Here is a 16,663-nt window from a genome sequence, read left to right on the forward strand (position 1 = left end):
TAATTTAAGGTGGCTTAAATGTAACAGAAGATCTTCCCTGTAACTCCTTTGATTTCACAGTCCTTTTGTTTTGCTGTCGAGCAAAGCCGAGCTGGAGCCGGGCCAGGGCTGAGCGTGGGGGGCTGGAGGACCCCGGCCACCCCTCACCCGTGGGACGGGGACGGGGGGCGCGGGGCCGGCCCGAGCGAGCCCCAGGCTGCAGCCCTGATGATTAATCTCCGTAATCCCAGGCCAGCGCTTCAAGGTTCCCAAACAACCTTTGAAAATGCTCTCCCTGCATCCTCCATCTCAGACCTGAGCCCAAAGCAGATTTTTAAACAATTGAGCTGCAAAACTATTTTCCACCGGACCATTCCTCCCCAAGCAGCAAACTCATGTTCTCATGTTCTGCTGTTAATTTTCCCGGGATGTTCTCCGTTTGTTTTGTTGTTTTTTGTTGTTTGTTGTTTTTTTTTTTTTTTTTTCCCCTAAACCACAACAAAATCAATAAGATTTGGACTTTTTTGAAGGCTGAATTTCCTCTTTGTTTGCGCAGGGGAAAGGCTGCGTTGCTGCCCAGCCCCAGAAGCGAACACCCACTCGCTCGCAGCCTCCCGGGGATGCTGCAGCCAGCGATGCCGGGCCGGGGGGCTGGGGGGGAGCTCGCACCCCGGCAGCCAACCTGCGGGGTGAAACCAGAGCCTGGCCCGGGGATATCACCTGGAGAAATACCCTTGTCGGCCGGTCTCTTTTATGCTCTTAACCCCCAGGGGACTCGCGGTGCCGATCTCCGCGGGAGAAGTGCAAAGCGGACGCCCGAATTTCCCGGCTGGAGCCTGGGGTGGCTCCTCCGGCAAATCGGGCAGCGGCTTTATTCTCACGCACGAGGTGTTCATAAGCCAACCACTCGCCTCCGCCATCAAGAAAGAAAAACAACTACTCGAGGAGCACAAACGTCCTATAGGTGCATAATTAAAGCACAAACGAAGGGCCCGATTCTTCTGCCACGAGACTGGGGCTTGCGGAACCCTGATAAAGCTCCTGGAGACGCATGTGATTTACACCTGTGGAAGAAAAAGAACAAAATCAAGCTCGTATCTGACAAGTGAAAACAAACACTGGCTTCAGACACTTTCTGCGGGGCAGGGGGGAGCTGTTTAATTTTTGTTCCTTCTCTCTGGGCTGCTGCTGTGACCTCTGCTACCTCCTAAGTCAGCAACACAATACGTTGCAGCTGTGGCACTGCAACAGCATGATTTAATTTGCGCGTGTGTGGCTGGGAGGGCAGTTCATCCCTCCAACGTCTTGCGGCATGGCAGAGGCAGCCGCGATGGAAGCGGGGGGCTCGGTCCTCCCCTCCCAAAAGAGAGGGGGGGGGGAAACCCCTCGCTTCGCCTCCCATGCACAGCTCTGGAGCCGAGATGGGAAAAGGATCAACTAGAGGAAAATGTCCATTTCCATCAAATTTTTTTAGGGGGTTGGGGTTTGTCCAAGTCAAGGTAAAAAATGGCAGAAAGGATCTATCTATTCGACAACTCTTTTCTGCTTAAAAAAAAAAAAGAAAAAAAAAAAAAAAAAAAGAAGAGGAAAATGACTTTGCTGCCCGCTCCCCTGCACGTTCCCGGCTCCCCGGAGCGCTGGGGCTGCTTGTCCCCGGTGCGGTGCCCGGGGGGGGCGAGGGCAGTGACCAGAGCTTGTTTTCCGAGGAAAAAAAGAGCCGGAGGGTTCTGCTGCAGGAGGTTTCAGCCCCTCCAGCCCGGGTGCTCCCTCTCAGCGGGTCCTCCCCCCCTGGCCCTCCCCCAGCTCGTAAAGCTGCCGCGTTCCCGCGCAGCTCCTTGGCCGGACCCCGAGAGCTGTCCCGGGAGTTTTCTTTGTGAGTTTGAGGGGGTTTTGGCCGCGGAGGTTTTATCTTTGCCTTCCGCAAGGCTGGAAATCAGCTTCGCTCTTGGCATTGTCATCCCTCTGCTTTATATATGGCTTCTGCTGAAAAACATCCTGGGATAGCCTGAATTTCAGCCCGCTGCCAAACCTCCACGGGAGAAGGACCAGTGGCAGCAAAAAACTGGCAACCCCAGGGCTTCGCCGCCCCGGCTCCTTCGGGGAATGTCTGTCCCGACGCGTGACGCTGGGGGCTGAGCTCATCCCGGCCCCGCTCCAGAGGATGCTCCGCGCAGGACGACGTGCCGGGAGCTTTCAGGGGCCACAGAGAGTAGCCAAGCTCCCCAAATTCATTCAAACCCAAAGGGGTTTGAAGGCCTAAAACTCTCCCCGCATCCTAAAAACCCCAAACGGTGCCTATAGGACTATGACCCAGAACAGCGCCTTGGAAGCAAAGGAATGACCCTGCCTTTCCAAGACTGCTGGCCTTATATTTTCCATTTCCTATTTATTTATTTATGGGTTTTACCTTTGTGATACTGAAGCTCCTTCCCATCTGGAACAGCCCAAACCACCCCCCGGCTGTACGAAACCTCAGCCCCCCCCTCTCCAGGCTCTGCAGCCTCCTTGCCGCGCTCTCTAACCCAGCACTACCTGCCAGCTCGTAGGGGCAAGGTGGCTTTTTCCTGCCTTTTTGGCTTTCCTCTCGCTTCCCCTCATCAACTCGTTTGCCAAGCAATGTAATTTTACTGCCTGGCTTAAGGAGCCAAGAAATACGTTTGCTGGTGTAAGCTGTACATTAGATGTCGTGAAAAAAAAACATGCAGCTTCAGGGTTTTTAGGAGCCAGCTCCAGCGGCCGGCGAAACACCCGCAGAGCAGCGAGGCCGTGGGTTTGCACCCTCTCCGGTTTCACGCGTGGACACCGGTCCTGGGCGCTGTGGCCGTGGGGGGGGGGGGTTGAGCACAGGGATGGGGCTACGGGCCGGGAAAGGCGAGCGTGTGCGCGCCGGGGACCGAGGGGAGCTGGCACCCGGCTCTCGTAGGTGGGGTGGTGGGAAGGGGTCCTATGCCTCCGACCTGCGGGAAGGGGAAAGGACTTGCCTTCCTCCCCAGCACTTTCATCCTCCCTCCCCCTTAAAACAACAAGCTCCTCAGGGCACAGGCAGGATCTAGCTTGATGCTTCTACAGAACCAAGAATAACAGGGTCCAGACCTCACCTGAGGTCTCCAAGACCTCTTCTTGCCCCTCCAGATACTAACAGCCACATTTCAGACTTGATTTCCCCTGAATCTTTGGGGTGCTTCAGATCGACACGGATATTTTCGAGGCTCAGACCCCAACCCAAAATCAGCCGATTGGTACCATCAGACTCAAAATGAAAGAATCATCCACTGAAGTGATTTGCAGAACACTGGCCACTGGTGACCACCTGCAGATTCCCATCCTGTTATGCGAACAGCATGTTCAACAGCCACCATCAAGAGACATTTGGTGAAAACAACCCCGTCCTTATGAATGAGAGAAGGTGTCCAAAACCCCAGCCCCAGCACTGGAAGATTAAATCTAATGAGGGGATGCAAATGTCCCTGCTCTAGACACAAGTATCCTGGCGAATACCGTCCTGCCTCAACACAGCAGCTACAAAATGTCTCTAAACTCCCCAGGAGGGATGACAATAAGTGGCAGCAAAAAGCTTTCAATATTTAGCACGCTCTCAAAAACTCTAAGGACCCTCAGTTACACGTGAGCAAAGGGCAAACTGCACCTCAGGCTTATTTGGAGGTTTCTGTGGCTCAGACTGGCCATTTCTCACCAGCCTGATTTTACAGGGCTGGAGCGCAGAGCTGAGCAGGGAAGGAGCCGAGTTACAAGTCTCTCCTCCAGCTTTATTCCTGGCAGAGACAATTTGCAGCAGTGTTGCTCGGCACGTCAAGTCTGGCACCTGCTTACAATAAATCCCTAACGATGTTGAAAAGTTAAACGTCCATTTAGTTTAATTTCTGGTTTAGATTTGGATTTCTACATACTGTAAATGCTAGAAAAAACATTTTTTTGAAACAATGCTGCGTATTTACCTTGGAGATCCTCTGTAATTGGCTGCCCTTCATCTGAGATTTCTTTCTAAACGCAAAAGGATGCTCTCAGCACAGACAGTCCAACGGGGAGGCTTTGCCACCACCTTCTGCTAATGCTTTCACGCTGGCTGAGATCTCTTGAGCAGGCTCCCTTGTAGGTGGGATGGGTTGATGCATTACTCTGGGTCTGAGGAATCCAAGGGGTTTGAACCCCAGCAGAAACTAAAGGAAGGAAAACGCCTCATGGGACGATGTCAACCTGTGCAGACGGGAGTTTGGGAGTCTCCTCTTTTGGGACATGTGTGATGGCAAAAAGCAAGACAGGCTCAGTCCAGCCGTGCTGTTCTGCTGAGCGTGAACCCGCCTGCGGGCTGCACCGAGAGAAGCTCCTCACCCCTGGAGGTGTCGTGGCCCAGAGCAGCCCCTCCACGGCCACCTCTTTGGTGCCAAAAGCTCCCTGGGGATCAGGGTTTCCCGCAGCCACCGGTGGCAAGGCCAGTGCAGCCCAGTCACACCTCTCTCTCGGGAGCAGGGAGGACACGCACCCGCTCTCACATCCCTGGCGTGCACGAGAGGGTGGTGGGACCCCCGTGCCACACCGTGGGGACAGTCCCCAGCCCCAAGCCCCTGGCCGGGCCGGGGAGCTCTTCCACAGCCAGCCCGGGGGGACGAGCGGCTGATGGGGCCTGGCTGTAAAATCTGGGATGACATTTTCTCTCCCTTCAACCTTTGATCCTGGTAAACGTGCTCTGGGCGCTGCGAGCTGACTGAGAATCTCTCTGTGTGCAGATGTCCTGCAAAAACTACACCCACAGCTGTAAATCACAAAGCCCTCCCCAATCTGGTGGTTAGCGACAAAGAATAATGATTTTACTAATGGGAGCTGGCCAGCATTCAACCCACTCCTTGATTTTTATTTATTTTTTTTTTTTTTTAAGCAAAGACTATTTATATCAAGAGACTTGCAATAAGTAAGACTCTTCGATTTATTCGAGATCCAAAAGCAGCCAAAGGGGGAGATTTCTGGGAGCTCAAGCTCTGGGGACTCGTATGGGAGCAGGCAGACCCCAAACTGAGATGACAGCAACATCAATGCGCATGAAACACCAAAACCCTGGGGTGTCCCAGCTCCTCGGGCTCCCCACTTCGGGTCTTGTGAGGACGCGGGTGGGTGGGTGAGCACGGGAAGGGGACGGGGCAGAGATGCACCTACACGGAGCGTGTTTCAGTCGTCATCGCTCACATCTCCCCCATGGTAGGTGGCCCCAGACGGTCCAGCACACCCAGACCACCACATCTGCCTATGGCACGACTGGCACAACCCCATGGGAGCCCAGTGAGGACAGACATCCATCCTTCCCCGCGCGGTCTCGCTCTGCCGAGCCGGCGGGCTGCCAAGCCCCTCCTCTCTGACATTTCCAAACTCACTAAGCCTTTTTCCTTACAAACGTGAACTAGGCAAGAAGAATAAGTTCACACTTGGAAAAAAAAAAAAAAAAAAAGACTTTTTGCTTTAAAGCACAACTTTTTTTGGGTTCCTGACAAAGCAATATTCTCCAGGCCAGTTGGAATCTGGAAAAATACACTTACTCAACCTAGCCACCATGACTCCAATAACAATTATAAAATGTCCAATAAAACTTGCATGTAATGTCAATTCAAATCTTGAAAAGCAGAATTAAGTGGTATATCAACATTAAACTTTATTGCTTCCTTTGCAGAGCAGAAGTATTGTCAATAAAAGTCATTCTGAATGAAGAAAAGGGCAGTAAATATTAAATAAACAGGTTTTTGTTGAAATGCTATAAATGCACCAGAGCTGCATTTTACACTGGGACCCTTTTTTCCTTTGCAGACTCCCCTCATGGTAGGAATAAGTCAGTAATTGCAAACTATCAATAAAGCGCCAATTAAAGGGTGGTTAGATGCATGCATTTACAATATGTCATTATGAGCCTTTATTGTATGTAGTTGGCTTTTTCAGATCCCACTGGCTCCGTCTGAAGTCCCCCAGCACACAAACAGTCGTGCTGCTCGTTAGGGGCCCTTGGAGGAGCCGTGAGGGTGCTGGGGGGGCCAGCAAGAGCCCTGGCTGGGGGCTCGGGGCTGCATCCCCCGCCTGCCCCGGCCCAGCCAGGACCCAGCAACCCAGAGCCGAGGAGGAGGATGAGAAAAGAGTGCCTGATCAGGCTTTTTTGGGCCTGGAAGTTTCTTCTGGCAGGGATGTGAAGACAAAGCATCGCCATCTCGGTTCGTTACGCTCTTCTTTCTCTGCCAATGCAGAAGGGAGCGGAGTACAACACCTCTGCCCCGAGACACGGCAGCCGTGCCAAAGCCTGGGATTTGGCAATGTGGTTTGTTTTCTGATAGACCGTGGTGTGGTCTGCTCCCTTCTGGGTCTACTCACCTTAGAAAGCGCCATCGCCATCCTCCCTACACTTCCTTGCACGCAAAAGTATTTCTACTCCCAACTCCTGCTTGCTAATCCCATCTCCACCACATCTCGACACCTGCCTGCCACTGCAACAAGGAGCTGAGAGAGAGGGGATGTTTTGCTTTGTCCGTGAGACAAAAGAGCAGGTTTTTTTTTAGGGTTGGGCTGCATATAACCCTCCCAGCGACACTGGGAACCTCAGGTGCGATGCCCGTCGCAAACCGCTGGCACCTCGTGGAACAATTCCCCGAGACCCGTGCGGGTCAGAGCTCTCCTGCTCCACTGCCGGCACCTCCAGCTGCCTGAGAAGATCCACCCCAACACCACCAAACCCCCCGCCAGAAGGTGTGCCCAGCGAGCAGAGGCACAAGCTGTACGTTTGGTGGCGCCCAGAAAACAACGCGACCCGTTTCAGAAGCCAGAGGAGGAGCGGGGCACTTCCGCGAGGACACAAATCCCGCGGGTTTTATGTCAGCCCTTTCCAATCTGATCAGCATTTCTGTGGTTTACCAATAGAGTTTATAAGCTGTTCTCCCGTTTAATCATCACACGTATTTACAGGAAGCAGTAACAGCTACCGAGTATGAATTTCATGATGCTGAAATGATATTGAACAAACACTGCAGTCAGCAAGGGCTGAAAGCTGCGCTTCTGCGAGTCAGAGTGGCTGGGGTTTAATGAGTTTTTTGAATTATGCCGGGGCAGAGACAAGAGTGGTCTAGGCAAGTATATATGCAGGATCTTCTGCCCTCTGACTTTTGCACAGATTTATTTATTTCATGCACAAAAAACCCCAACAAAATCAACTGGAACGTGAATGCCATCAATTTTTGAAGCAATTATTTTCACTCTGAGCCTGGTCTCAGTAAATCTGGTGGCTGTAGAATACAGCTCAAACGTTTTCAGAGATAAAGAACAGCCCTTGAATGAAAAAAAAAAAAAACCAAACAACTCCCTTCAAAGGGTGAAAGATGTCTACAAAAATTAACCTTTGGAGAAATTGCAACTACTCATCCCAGCCACCCGCAGCCGTGGGGGCAGTCCCTTTGCACTAGTCCCGGGCTGACACTTCTCTGCCATCCATATGAACGGAAAACAAACCAGTGACAAGGGAAACAAACCTCCAGCGCCACACCAGCGCAAGCCATGCGAGAGCCGACAGTTAACAGCTGTGAATCACCTTGATTCACTTGAGCCTGAACCCTTGACCCGCCGGTTTGAGTCAGTTCCTCCGGATGCTGCTCCCGCTCGGAGGCGACGGGCTCTGCTGAAACGCATCGCGGGTGCTCCTGGCCCGTGGGGCCACGTCCCCACTGCAGGTTACGGAGCTGGTGTGGGGAACGTGCGTCTGCATCTCGGCCATCCAGGCCCCAGCTCACCCCACGGCCCCCAATCTTCAAACCCTTCGGATACCCCCTGCCCCGTCCCGGGGCGAAGACGCGACCCTTCGGAAGCAAACGCGGGAGCATCTCACCTGGAAGAGGATCTGCAAGAGGCCATGGACGATGCACATCCGCCGTCCCAGGAGGAGAAAGAAGGGCACCACCAGCTCGATGAAGTGATTGACCGTGGTCTCGATCTGATGAAACCACCACGGCGAGTGGTGCATGAAGTAGGCGATGGGGTTGGGCACTGGCTGCGTCTGAAAGGTGGAAGGAAAAAATTAATCGATCCCCCTCCAAGGCTCATCATCGGGGGGGGAGCTACAGAGCTCTCGTCCTTTTCCTTCTTCCTTTCCCGAAGTGTGCTCCCGGGAGAACCATCCTTTGCCTCTAGGCACTCATTTCTTTTTAGAGAAAATTACTTCATTCAATTTTTTTTTTCATGCAAACCCAAGCAATTTTTAAAGCAACACATCTTTTAAAAAAACCAAGAGTTTTAATTTTCTCTTTTTTCATCAGAACCAAAACCCACCCATCTTAAATTACAACCACTATTATTTAATACTGAAACGTTACACATAGCGCGACGCCAACGGATGTTAAATCGCTCTGCACGAGTGCTGAAGATCATCAGAGCAACTAAGCAGATACAGAAACTGAGAAAAAGATTTTCTCAGGGTCACACAGTAGGTCAGAGTCAGGAATGGAAACCAGATTTCAAAACCTAGGAGATATTCTTTCAAAATGTTTAAATTTGAAATAAAAGCGGTGGTAGAGTTGCTTTCCAAAATTGTAATTTGGGAGAGGAAAGTGTAATTCCTCTAAACATGCTATATTGGTTTAAGGTATTTACATACTGGCCTTGTGACAATATTATCCTTCTACCAGCCTGCAATTTTTTGACACTGGGAGATCTTCCATCCAGTACAATAAAGTGGCAAATTTTACAAAGGAAACAAAACCAAATCTTGCTATGTTAATAACTGCCACCCTAAGAGATGCTGCAATTTTAGCAAAAAGAAAGAAATTAACAATTTATCTTAGCGTATCTGACAAGGCCAATTCATTAGTATTGCTTTAGAACGGCGACAAAAAAAAAAAAAAAAAGAGAGGATGAAGATGCAAATTTTAATTGAAGGAGACACAACACATCTTTAAATTATTTGCAGTTAAATCAAAAATACAAACAAAACAGGGAAAATACTGTACTATGCATGGCAACTGAGCGCTCTTCCACTGCCAAATCCCACAACTATTGTAATTCCTTATTAGCAAAGCTGGGATTAATAAAGTTGTTGCTTTATATGGGCTTGAGGCTGCTGTAACCCCTTAGGACAGGAGACCGCATCCTTCCTTCCTCGGACACCGGCGCCGGATGGAGCGGTGTCGGGGTCAAGGAGCTCTGCCAAGTCCACTCCGGCGAGGGGGTGGGAGGTCAGGGCTCCCCCCTCCCGGGGCAGCAGCAGCCCCGGGTGCCACCGAGGGTCCTTCCCCTCCGCACGGGACCTGTTTTGAGTTAATCTGCTTGTTGGATTGCTCGTGAGCATTCCCAGAACGTCAGGGAGGCTCACAAAGAGATTTTTTTTTTTTTTTTTTTTTTACCTTGATCCCAAATTGCTGAGAAATGCTTTCATCCTTCCAAAAAGGCAGGTTGCTTTCTTGGTTTCTTCTTTTTTTCTTTTTTTTTTTTTTTTTTTATAAGTGCTTTAACCAAAACCAACCCAGAAGAAGTATCAGTCCTACTGGTTGTAACGTTTAGCCCAAGATGAGCCAGTTTCCAGAGTGTAACGGCCCGATCCCAACACGCCGGAGCCGCAGGAAGGCCACACTCATGGTTATCCCCCCCCTCCCCGTGATGCCACGGAGCTGCTCCCTTCGACAGCACCTACGGCCGGGGACCACGGAGAACAGAAAAAATTACACATCTAATTCCATACTCGCTCACACAGGTAATTACATCTCACAGTGTGATGGCACTGAGCCGTCAGTCATTTGACGGTGGCTGTTTAATTTTAAAGCAAAGACCATCCTTAGCTCCGGAACGTGCCATTTGGGTCCCCCATCCCCTTCCCCTCCATCCCAGGCTCACGCTGATGCCCTCAGATATCAAGGCCAACCTCAGCCAGAAAATCCCATTGTTGCTTTGGGCTGGGACTCGAGATATCATCCCGCCAGCTTGCTGTGCGTAAGGGCAAAAAGGTAAAATTCTTGCCTCTAGTCAAACGAGAAAGTTCTTGGTTTGGGCTCATGGAGCAGCCACGTAAGAGCTCGCAGGGGAACAGCCCAGGCGGGTCTGCAGCAGTTTGTGCTTTTTAGGAGCAGCCTAATTCTTACCCTGAAGTAGAAATGGGGAAAAAAGGAGAAGTGAAGCACAGAAATCTGGTGTGGGTTAATAATTCACTCCCAGGTGCTATTGCATTGCCATCGTTCACCTTATCAGCGCTGACACTATCACGGTGTCAGTGGGGGGGGCAATGCTGCACGACAGGCAAGATAACTCCAGTGACAAGCAAGACCAAAAGTCTAAAACAGCAGCAGACACCCCCCAAATAACACACATTTCCTTGGCATTTGTTTTGACAGAGGGAAAGAAATGCAGCCGATGAGGGCAGCGCTGGCAATGGAGCCTCTGGGGACGCTGTGAGGAAGGGACCCTTCCTCCCCACCCCTGCAGCCACTTCTCCAGCGTGTAAACCCCGAGTACGTAAAACCAAACACGGCGATAGAGAAGCGACTCGTGCATGTAGAAATTCGTTAAAAAGGCTGCTGGGGGAGGAGAGCCCTGTGCGTGTGTGTGTTCCTCCCAATGCCTTCCAGATGCTGCGAGCGCGGGTGTAGCGCGGCACAGGTTTCCCGGGGAGAAAGCCGTGTTTACCCGGGAAGGGGTGCTGAGGCAAGAGCAAAGACCCAGAGCAACGTGTGAATCACCCCGGCCCCAAACGCAGGCACCTGCACCTGGGATGCCGGAAACTTTTCTAGTTTCATTTTGCGCCCGAGTCGACCGCTGCCCAAGGGTTTTGGGGGCCACCCGACAGCCCGTCCAGGGGGTCCCACTGCGCAGCACCCAGCTGGGGCTGGGAGACAGCACCTGGGGGGGGGGGGCATCGCTGGGGTTAGAGGGGAAGCTTGCCCACCCCAGGCAATGCTTAGTGTGCTCCCGGGGTGATCGCGTCCTACGGAAACATCGCGGTGGAGCCCGCGAGGAGGGAAACGCGTTCCAGGGTCACTTCGCCCAGCTCGTTTCGCTGGGGAGTTTTGAGCTTTGGGCTTTGCTTCGTGGCTGGGCTGCAAGGAGAAGCACCCTAGGAAGCAGCCAGGAGTCCCCCTGTGTCGAGAACTGCGACCTCCCGACACACACCGGCAGAGAAAAACGCAGCTCCAAGTCAGATGCAACTAAATAAACAAGCCCAAGGCAGACGCACGGTGAGAGGAACAGAGCGGAGCCCTTGTCTCCCACAAGCCCCATTTCTGGATACCTCTGTGAAACATAAAATGTTTTTAAATAAAAAAATGATTAGCAAAAACCGGCTTTATGTGTCAGCACAAGGTGCAATATAATAAAACTTCTGCCTCCCTCACACCTCCAGCAGCCAGAGAAAAACTGTGCTGCAAATGTGTTTTGAGATCAGATTGGGGAAAATTAATTCCATAATTCACGGGGCAGATTTGTAACGTGTGACTGCGGGGCGACACTCGGCGGGGGCTGCTGAATGAATTCTGGGTCGCCAGCTAAGGCATGTTCTCTGGCTTGTATCTACCAGGTTTTATGAGGGCTGGTAACAGATTCTAAAAATATGCACAATAAACTGTTTTTTCTCCCTAAGGGGTCTATGGTTTAATTATGTTCTTAGTGAGAACCATTAAAGTGCTAAGTACCTGAAGACTCCTAATTTACTAAACTATATGCTACTAAAACCCAACAGAAGGCTATTATACACCAGAGTAAACGCTCTTCTCTGGGACTGTAAATGCACATGGTCTCTCCTCTCAGCCTCCTTACTGGTATGGCATTACATAAACTCCGACGGAGTATTTAATCCCAGTGTTAGATACCCCAGCTCAGCCTAGGGAAATCTCCAGGCTCTCCTACACGTGTGCATGAAAACAAGTCCCACATTGTCCCCGAACAACCCACCGCTCAGACAGGGCCGGGGAGGTTATTCTTAGAGCGTGAGCGGCACAGCTCCCATGCAAGCAACCGCGCGGCACTGGAGTGTGAAGCTGGAGGGTAGGGAAGCTCCTGTCCTCTCAAGATCACAAACGAGGAGGAGCCCAGAGACAGATCAAGTAAGTTTTACCCTTTGCAATGATGGTTTTTCACCTTCCTTCACTCCCCAATAAACTGCAGCACGGCTTCGGGAGCTCCTGTTGTATCTGTTCGCTCGTCTGACCACCTCAACAGCTCAAACTCACAAGGTGTCTTTCAAAAAACAGTAGCAAATGATGAACAAATCAGTTTCAAAAAGGTGAACAAAACAAAAATCCATTATTCTCCCTCTTTGTAGAAGGCAAACTTTGATTATCCGTTGATTCAGGTAACTAAAAGTATACTTGGCATTAATATTAACACTAAGGACAGCTTTTCAGAACGTCACCCTGGATGCCTATCACAGAAATCTGGCTTGGTGAAAAACAAATCAAGTCATAAGTATTTCTATACATTCTAGATAACATCATTTCTTTTCCCATCAGAAAGCACCTACTTAACTGAAATACTCAAATCTGAGTGCACTTAATGGCAGAAAAATCTTGAAAATCGGAAGGAAATGGAACAACAGCAAATATGAATAAACAATGAGCAGAAGCAACTATTTGGTCAAAAGAAATAGGATTAACTTGGTGCAACAAACACTTCAGTAACAGCTAGTGGGCACCAGAGGCCCCAGCAGTCAAAAGAGAGGTAAGCCTCTGGCACAAACAGAAAGGTGTGAAGAAGAGCAAGACCCTGGAAAACCAGGCTGAGAGGTATTTCTGAATGTTTTCCTGAGCATTTGTGGAAGGTACAGATGAACTGCAAAGCACAGTTCTCCAGCTTCCCAAGGCACTGAGGCACGAACTCATCTTCTCAGCTTCAAAGAAAAGCTCTCAGTTCTCTTGTACTTTGGACCCAAAAATAAAAAGGATTCTCCATCGCAGAGCATAATTTGATCAACATGATCCAACAGGCTGTTTCTCTGCCAGTCTATTCAGCTTCAGATCTTGACCCTTCCTCCTTACGCATCTGCAGATCAAAGCTCCACTTTCCCAAGCCCGAGCAGAAACGGTTTCCCAGCCCCGTGCAGAAGAGCAAGAGGCAGCAAGCGAGAAGGAGATAAAGTGGGTCACTCGCATCTGCTGGGAAGTGTGGGAAGATGCGTGTCTTGACTGAAGTCAGATCGCCTTGTGCTGTACAGTAACCAATGACTCCTGCAAAACCCCCTTTTTCATAACGGGGGGAGATTATGGAGAGCTGCTGCTTCCTTGCCAGCGAGGCTTTGTGGTGGGCGCTCTACATGTGCAGCAACCTTGATTGATGAACAACGTAGCGGTTTTGCACAAAGATACACATGTAGGCATGGGTTTTGAAAGGAAATTGAGCAGCGAGCTGCTCAGCCTCTTGTGCAAATCCCAGTGGTACCTTGGTGCTGTGTATATTCCACGCGTACGTTCACACGCACAAGGCTCCACGTGCATGCTCCTAACATACTTGCATACACAACAGCTAATCAGTTAAAAATAGGCCCTTTGAAACTTTCCAATTATTAATATGATTCCAAGCAAAATAAAATCTTAAGAAAAAAAAAAAAAAAAAAAAAAAAAAAAGTTGTATCTGTCTTAAAATGAACAGAGATCTAGTGTCCGGGTGGGTCACAAGGGGTCAGCTCTTCAGTAATGCAGTATCAAAATAATTAAGTCTTGATAGATCTGTTAAAAAGAAAAGTTCCCTATATGTTCTTGCTGGGCAGAGCTTCCCTTGTCCAGTCAATACTAATATTCAGTTCATAGAAAAACATACTGGAATCTGCCTGCTTTAAGACAGCAACCCAAGCCAAGGAGATGTGTGTTTGACTCGGTGCCAGCACGACCATAAAATGTTGGCAATTTAGTAGAGACGTAGTGCCGCGCCACTCTCCCAAAGGACCTAAATAAACTTCAGATGTAGAACATATATTTTTACTTTTTATATATATAAATCTGCTGTTTCATTTTTAACTCTTTTCCCCAGCCGTCCCTCTGTCTAAGGTTTTTCAAAGCTGAAACAGGTCCCTGCTTCTCCCAGCTGAGCGAAGCCTCAGCAGTGAAAAGTTAAAAGCATGAAAAATCAGAGAAATGATTCACGTCTGGGCATTGGGTTTCTTGGGGAATGATGGCTGCACATGTGGCTACAAACGCCAGAGGGGAAAGGGTCTTGGGAGAAAATTCTGCTGTGCAATTTCATGCCTCGGCATTATAAAATATCCTCAGGATTTTTTTTTTCCTGTTCACAAAGTTGTACTTGCAAAGTCACCAGTGTAGGTGAAACCTTCCTGCCACATCCGTGACATTTAGCTACAAAACAAGGCTTTTCTCATGACGAGTCAGCCCCGATTTACACCAGCACGCACGAGGATGTACTTTACCAGGAGTACGCTGAAATGATGGATTTCTGAATTCCAACAAGTTGGGTGTGGGCAGAAGGATCTATAGCTGCACTATTTGCTTTTCCAGGCTGCACCGTACCTCCTGGTCAGAGCTATCCTTCTCCAGTAACAAAGACCACATTTCCACGGCCCACAGCATACCTGTTTATTGACACTACTCCTCCATAGCATGCCTCCGAGCTGCTCGCTGTATATAGAGTTAATTGTGGATGCATTACAGATTCACCTATTTATTCTTTACATTCTTGGAGGGGTCCAGAGCTAAAATTACACAAGGAACCGCTGAACTGTTCAGGCTATTTATTTGTTCAAAATCCCTTTAAAATAATTAGCGGGGCCTGGAACAGACATCTTGGCTCTGGCGGGGCCAGAAGAAGCTGGTGCAACCAACTGCGGGGCGTTACTGCCTTTGGGGAGAAGGCTTGTTTATTGAAGGCACCAGAGATGGGTCACGCTCGGCTGAGGGAGTGGACCAGGTCGGAAGGTAGGTCTGGGAGAAAGAGGAGCTAAGGGCGATCCGTGCTTACCAAGAAGGACCCATCCCAAAGGCAAGGGGGGAGCTGCACCAGTTCTTCCCCAGGTTCGATATCCAGTTGCCATCAGATGGGGCTCTCCGAGATTTTCCAACACAGAAACGCGCTCCCTGGCCCGGCGCTCTCTGACGGAGCTCACCTTCCCTGGCGGATCGTGAGGCAGGTCGTTCACCAATATTTTACACTGCCATTTAAGAACATATTGCAAATGTGATCCTTTAATTGGTCACTGTTATGGCTCTCTATTAGAGAAGACAAGTTTTTCCACACAAGGTAAGCCCTTGCGAAAGCACTGAAAATGTTTAAAAACAACCCATTCCTGATATATTTATTATATATTTCTCTATATATAAATAATTTCATGAAAAGGAACGTACTGAGTGGAAACTCCATTTAAAATGTGATCCCAGATGGTGGCAAAGCTCTAAAATTGCAAGGCAACATGTAAAGAAAGATTAACGACCTCAAACAGGCACAAATTTATGAGGTGAAAGCCCCTGTAATCCTAGAGAAAAATGATACCAAACGTTAGACTAGACAGCTAGAAAATACCTCTGCTTAGTTCATGTGGCCTCTGCCATCTTACATTTTCGTTTAATACACATTACTTTTGGGTTCATTTAGTCTTTTCTCCTGCAGGCCAGAGGTATCGCTTTGGTACATGAGCACGATGATGGATTTGCCAGCTCCCACCAGGTACCCTCATGAGCAACTGGTAAATCAGATAACAGGCAGCAGCTACTCTGCCACATCCCGGGAAGAAGCAGCCGAAAGGAGAGAAAACGGAGCTAGGACACTACGTCAGGAATTTATCATCACTGCAAGACCCAAAGCTCCACCATCAAGTGGACTTGAGATGACAGCACTTAACATTTCCAACACTAAAGCTCATGCAGGTCCTTATTCTGCCCCAGTACAAAATGTTTCGAAGGAAAAGATGTCAATGTTTCATCCCAAAGAGCATGGCTCACCCCAGCGACCAGCATCTTCCATGCTTTTAACTCTAGCTAGGACCAGATGGGATCTCTGCCTCCCACAGCCAATTTCCCTGAGATCTCTGGCACCTCGAAGATCCCCTGGATAAACCTGTCCTGTTCATCCCTCTGATGATTCCCCTCTGTGATCTCTACAAAGTCCCTCACATGGTCTTCTCTGGACCATTTTACTACAATATTCTTCTGCTAGAATTTTCAATGAGCTGGGATTTTCTGACCTTTTCAGCAGAGTTCTGGGCGCACTCGAGTCAATAACCCAGCCGTGGAATGATATAAGAACTAGTGTGCTTTTAAATCAGTTCAAACAAAAGGACACTCAGTCAACACCACACATCAAGACAGCAGAGAGCTGGCGCTGCTGTCGCACAGGGCTGCTTTGCCTGAGCTCACTGTTTCAAACCACGGTTGTTCTCTGGTTTGCTGTAGCAGATGAGCAGGGAGTTTTGGACACAGCACCGGGACGCTGCTTGCAATGGGAAATTCATGACCATAACCTGTGGGTACAACAGGGACAAGGACAGATGAGCCAAAAAGTACCCCGGGACTCCCCTCCACTGCTTTGTGAAACAAGGTCTCTGTTTTCCATCAGAAGTTGCAGAGCCCTGGGCTGTGACTGTTCTGCTGCCAGTGGATAGAGCCGTAACTACCAGAGGGTCAGAAAAGGGTTTAAAATTCTATTTAAATACTAAAAATACAGATCACAGGCTGCCCTAAGCAGTTGAAGCTGAACCTACAGCATAGAAGATAGTCAGAAGAAGAGGAGG

At 49.5% G+C, this 16,663-nt stretch overlaps 1 protein-coding gene across 3 annotated transcripts in view; it reads right to left on the minus strand.

Moving 5' to 3' along the window:
• LMF1 (lipase maturation factor 1) overlaps nucleotides 1-16,663 on the minus strand; it is a 206,544-nt gene that overhangs the window by 56,890 nt on the left and 132,991 nt on the right. For all 3 annotated transcript variants that reach the window (XM_042798474.1, XM_042798476.1, XM_042798475.1), the window contains one exon: nucleotides 7,844-8,011. In XM_042798474.1, coding sequence (XP_042654408.1) covers nucleotides 7,844-8,011 — 168 coding nt within the window. The remainder of the gene's footprint in view (nucleotides 1-7,843; nucleotides 8,012-16,663) is intronic.

This window comes from Tyto alba, unplaced genomic scaffold (assembly GCF_018691265.1).
Source record: "Tyto alba isolate M040663 unplaced genomic scaffold, T.alba_DEE_v4.0 Super-Scaffold_28, whole genome shotgun sequence".
Lineage (NCBI taxonomy): Eukaryota > Metazoa > Chordata > Aves > Strigiformes > Tytonidae > Tyto > Tyto alba.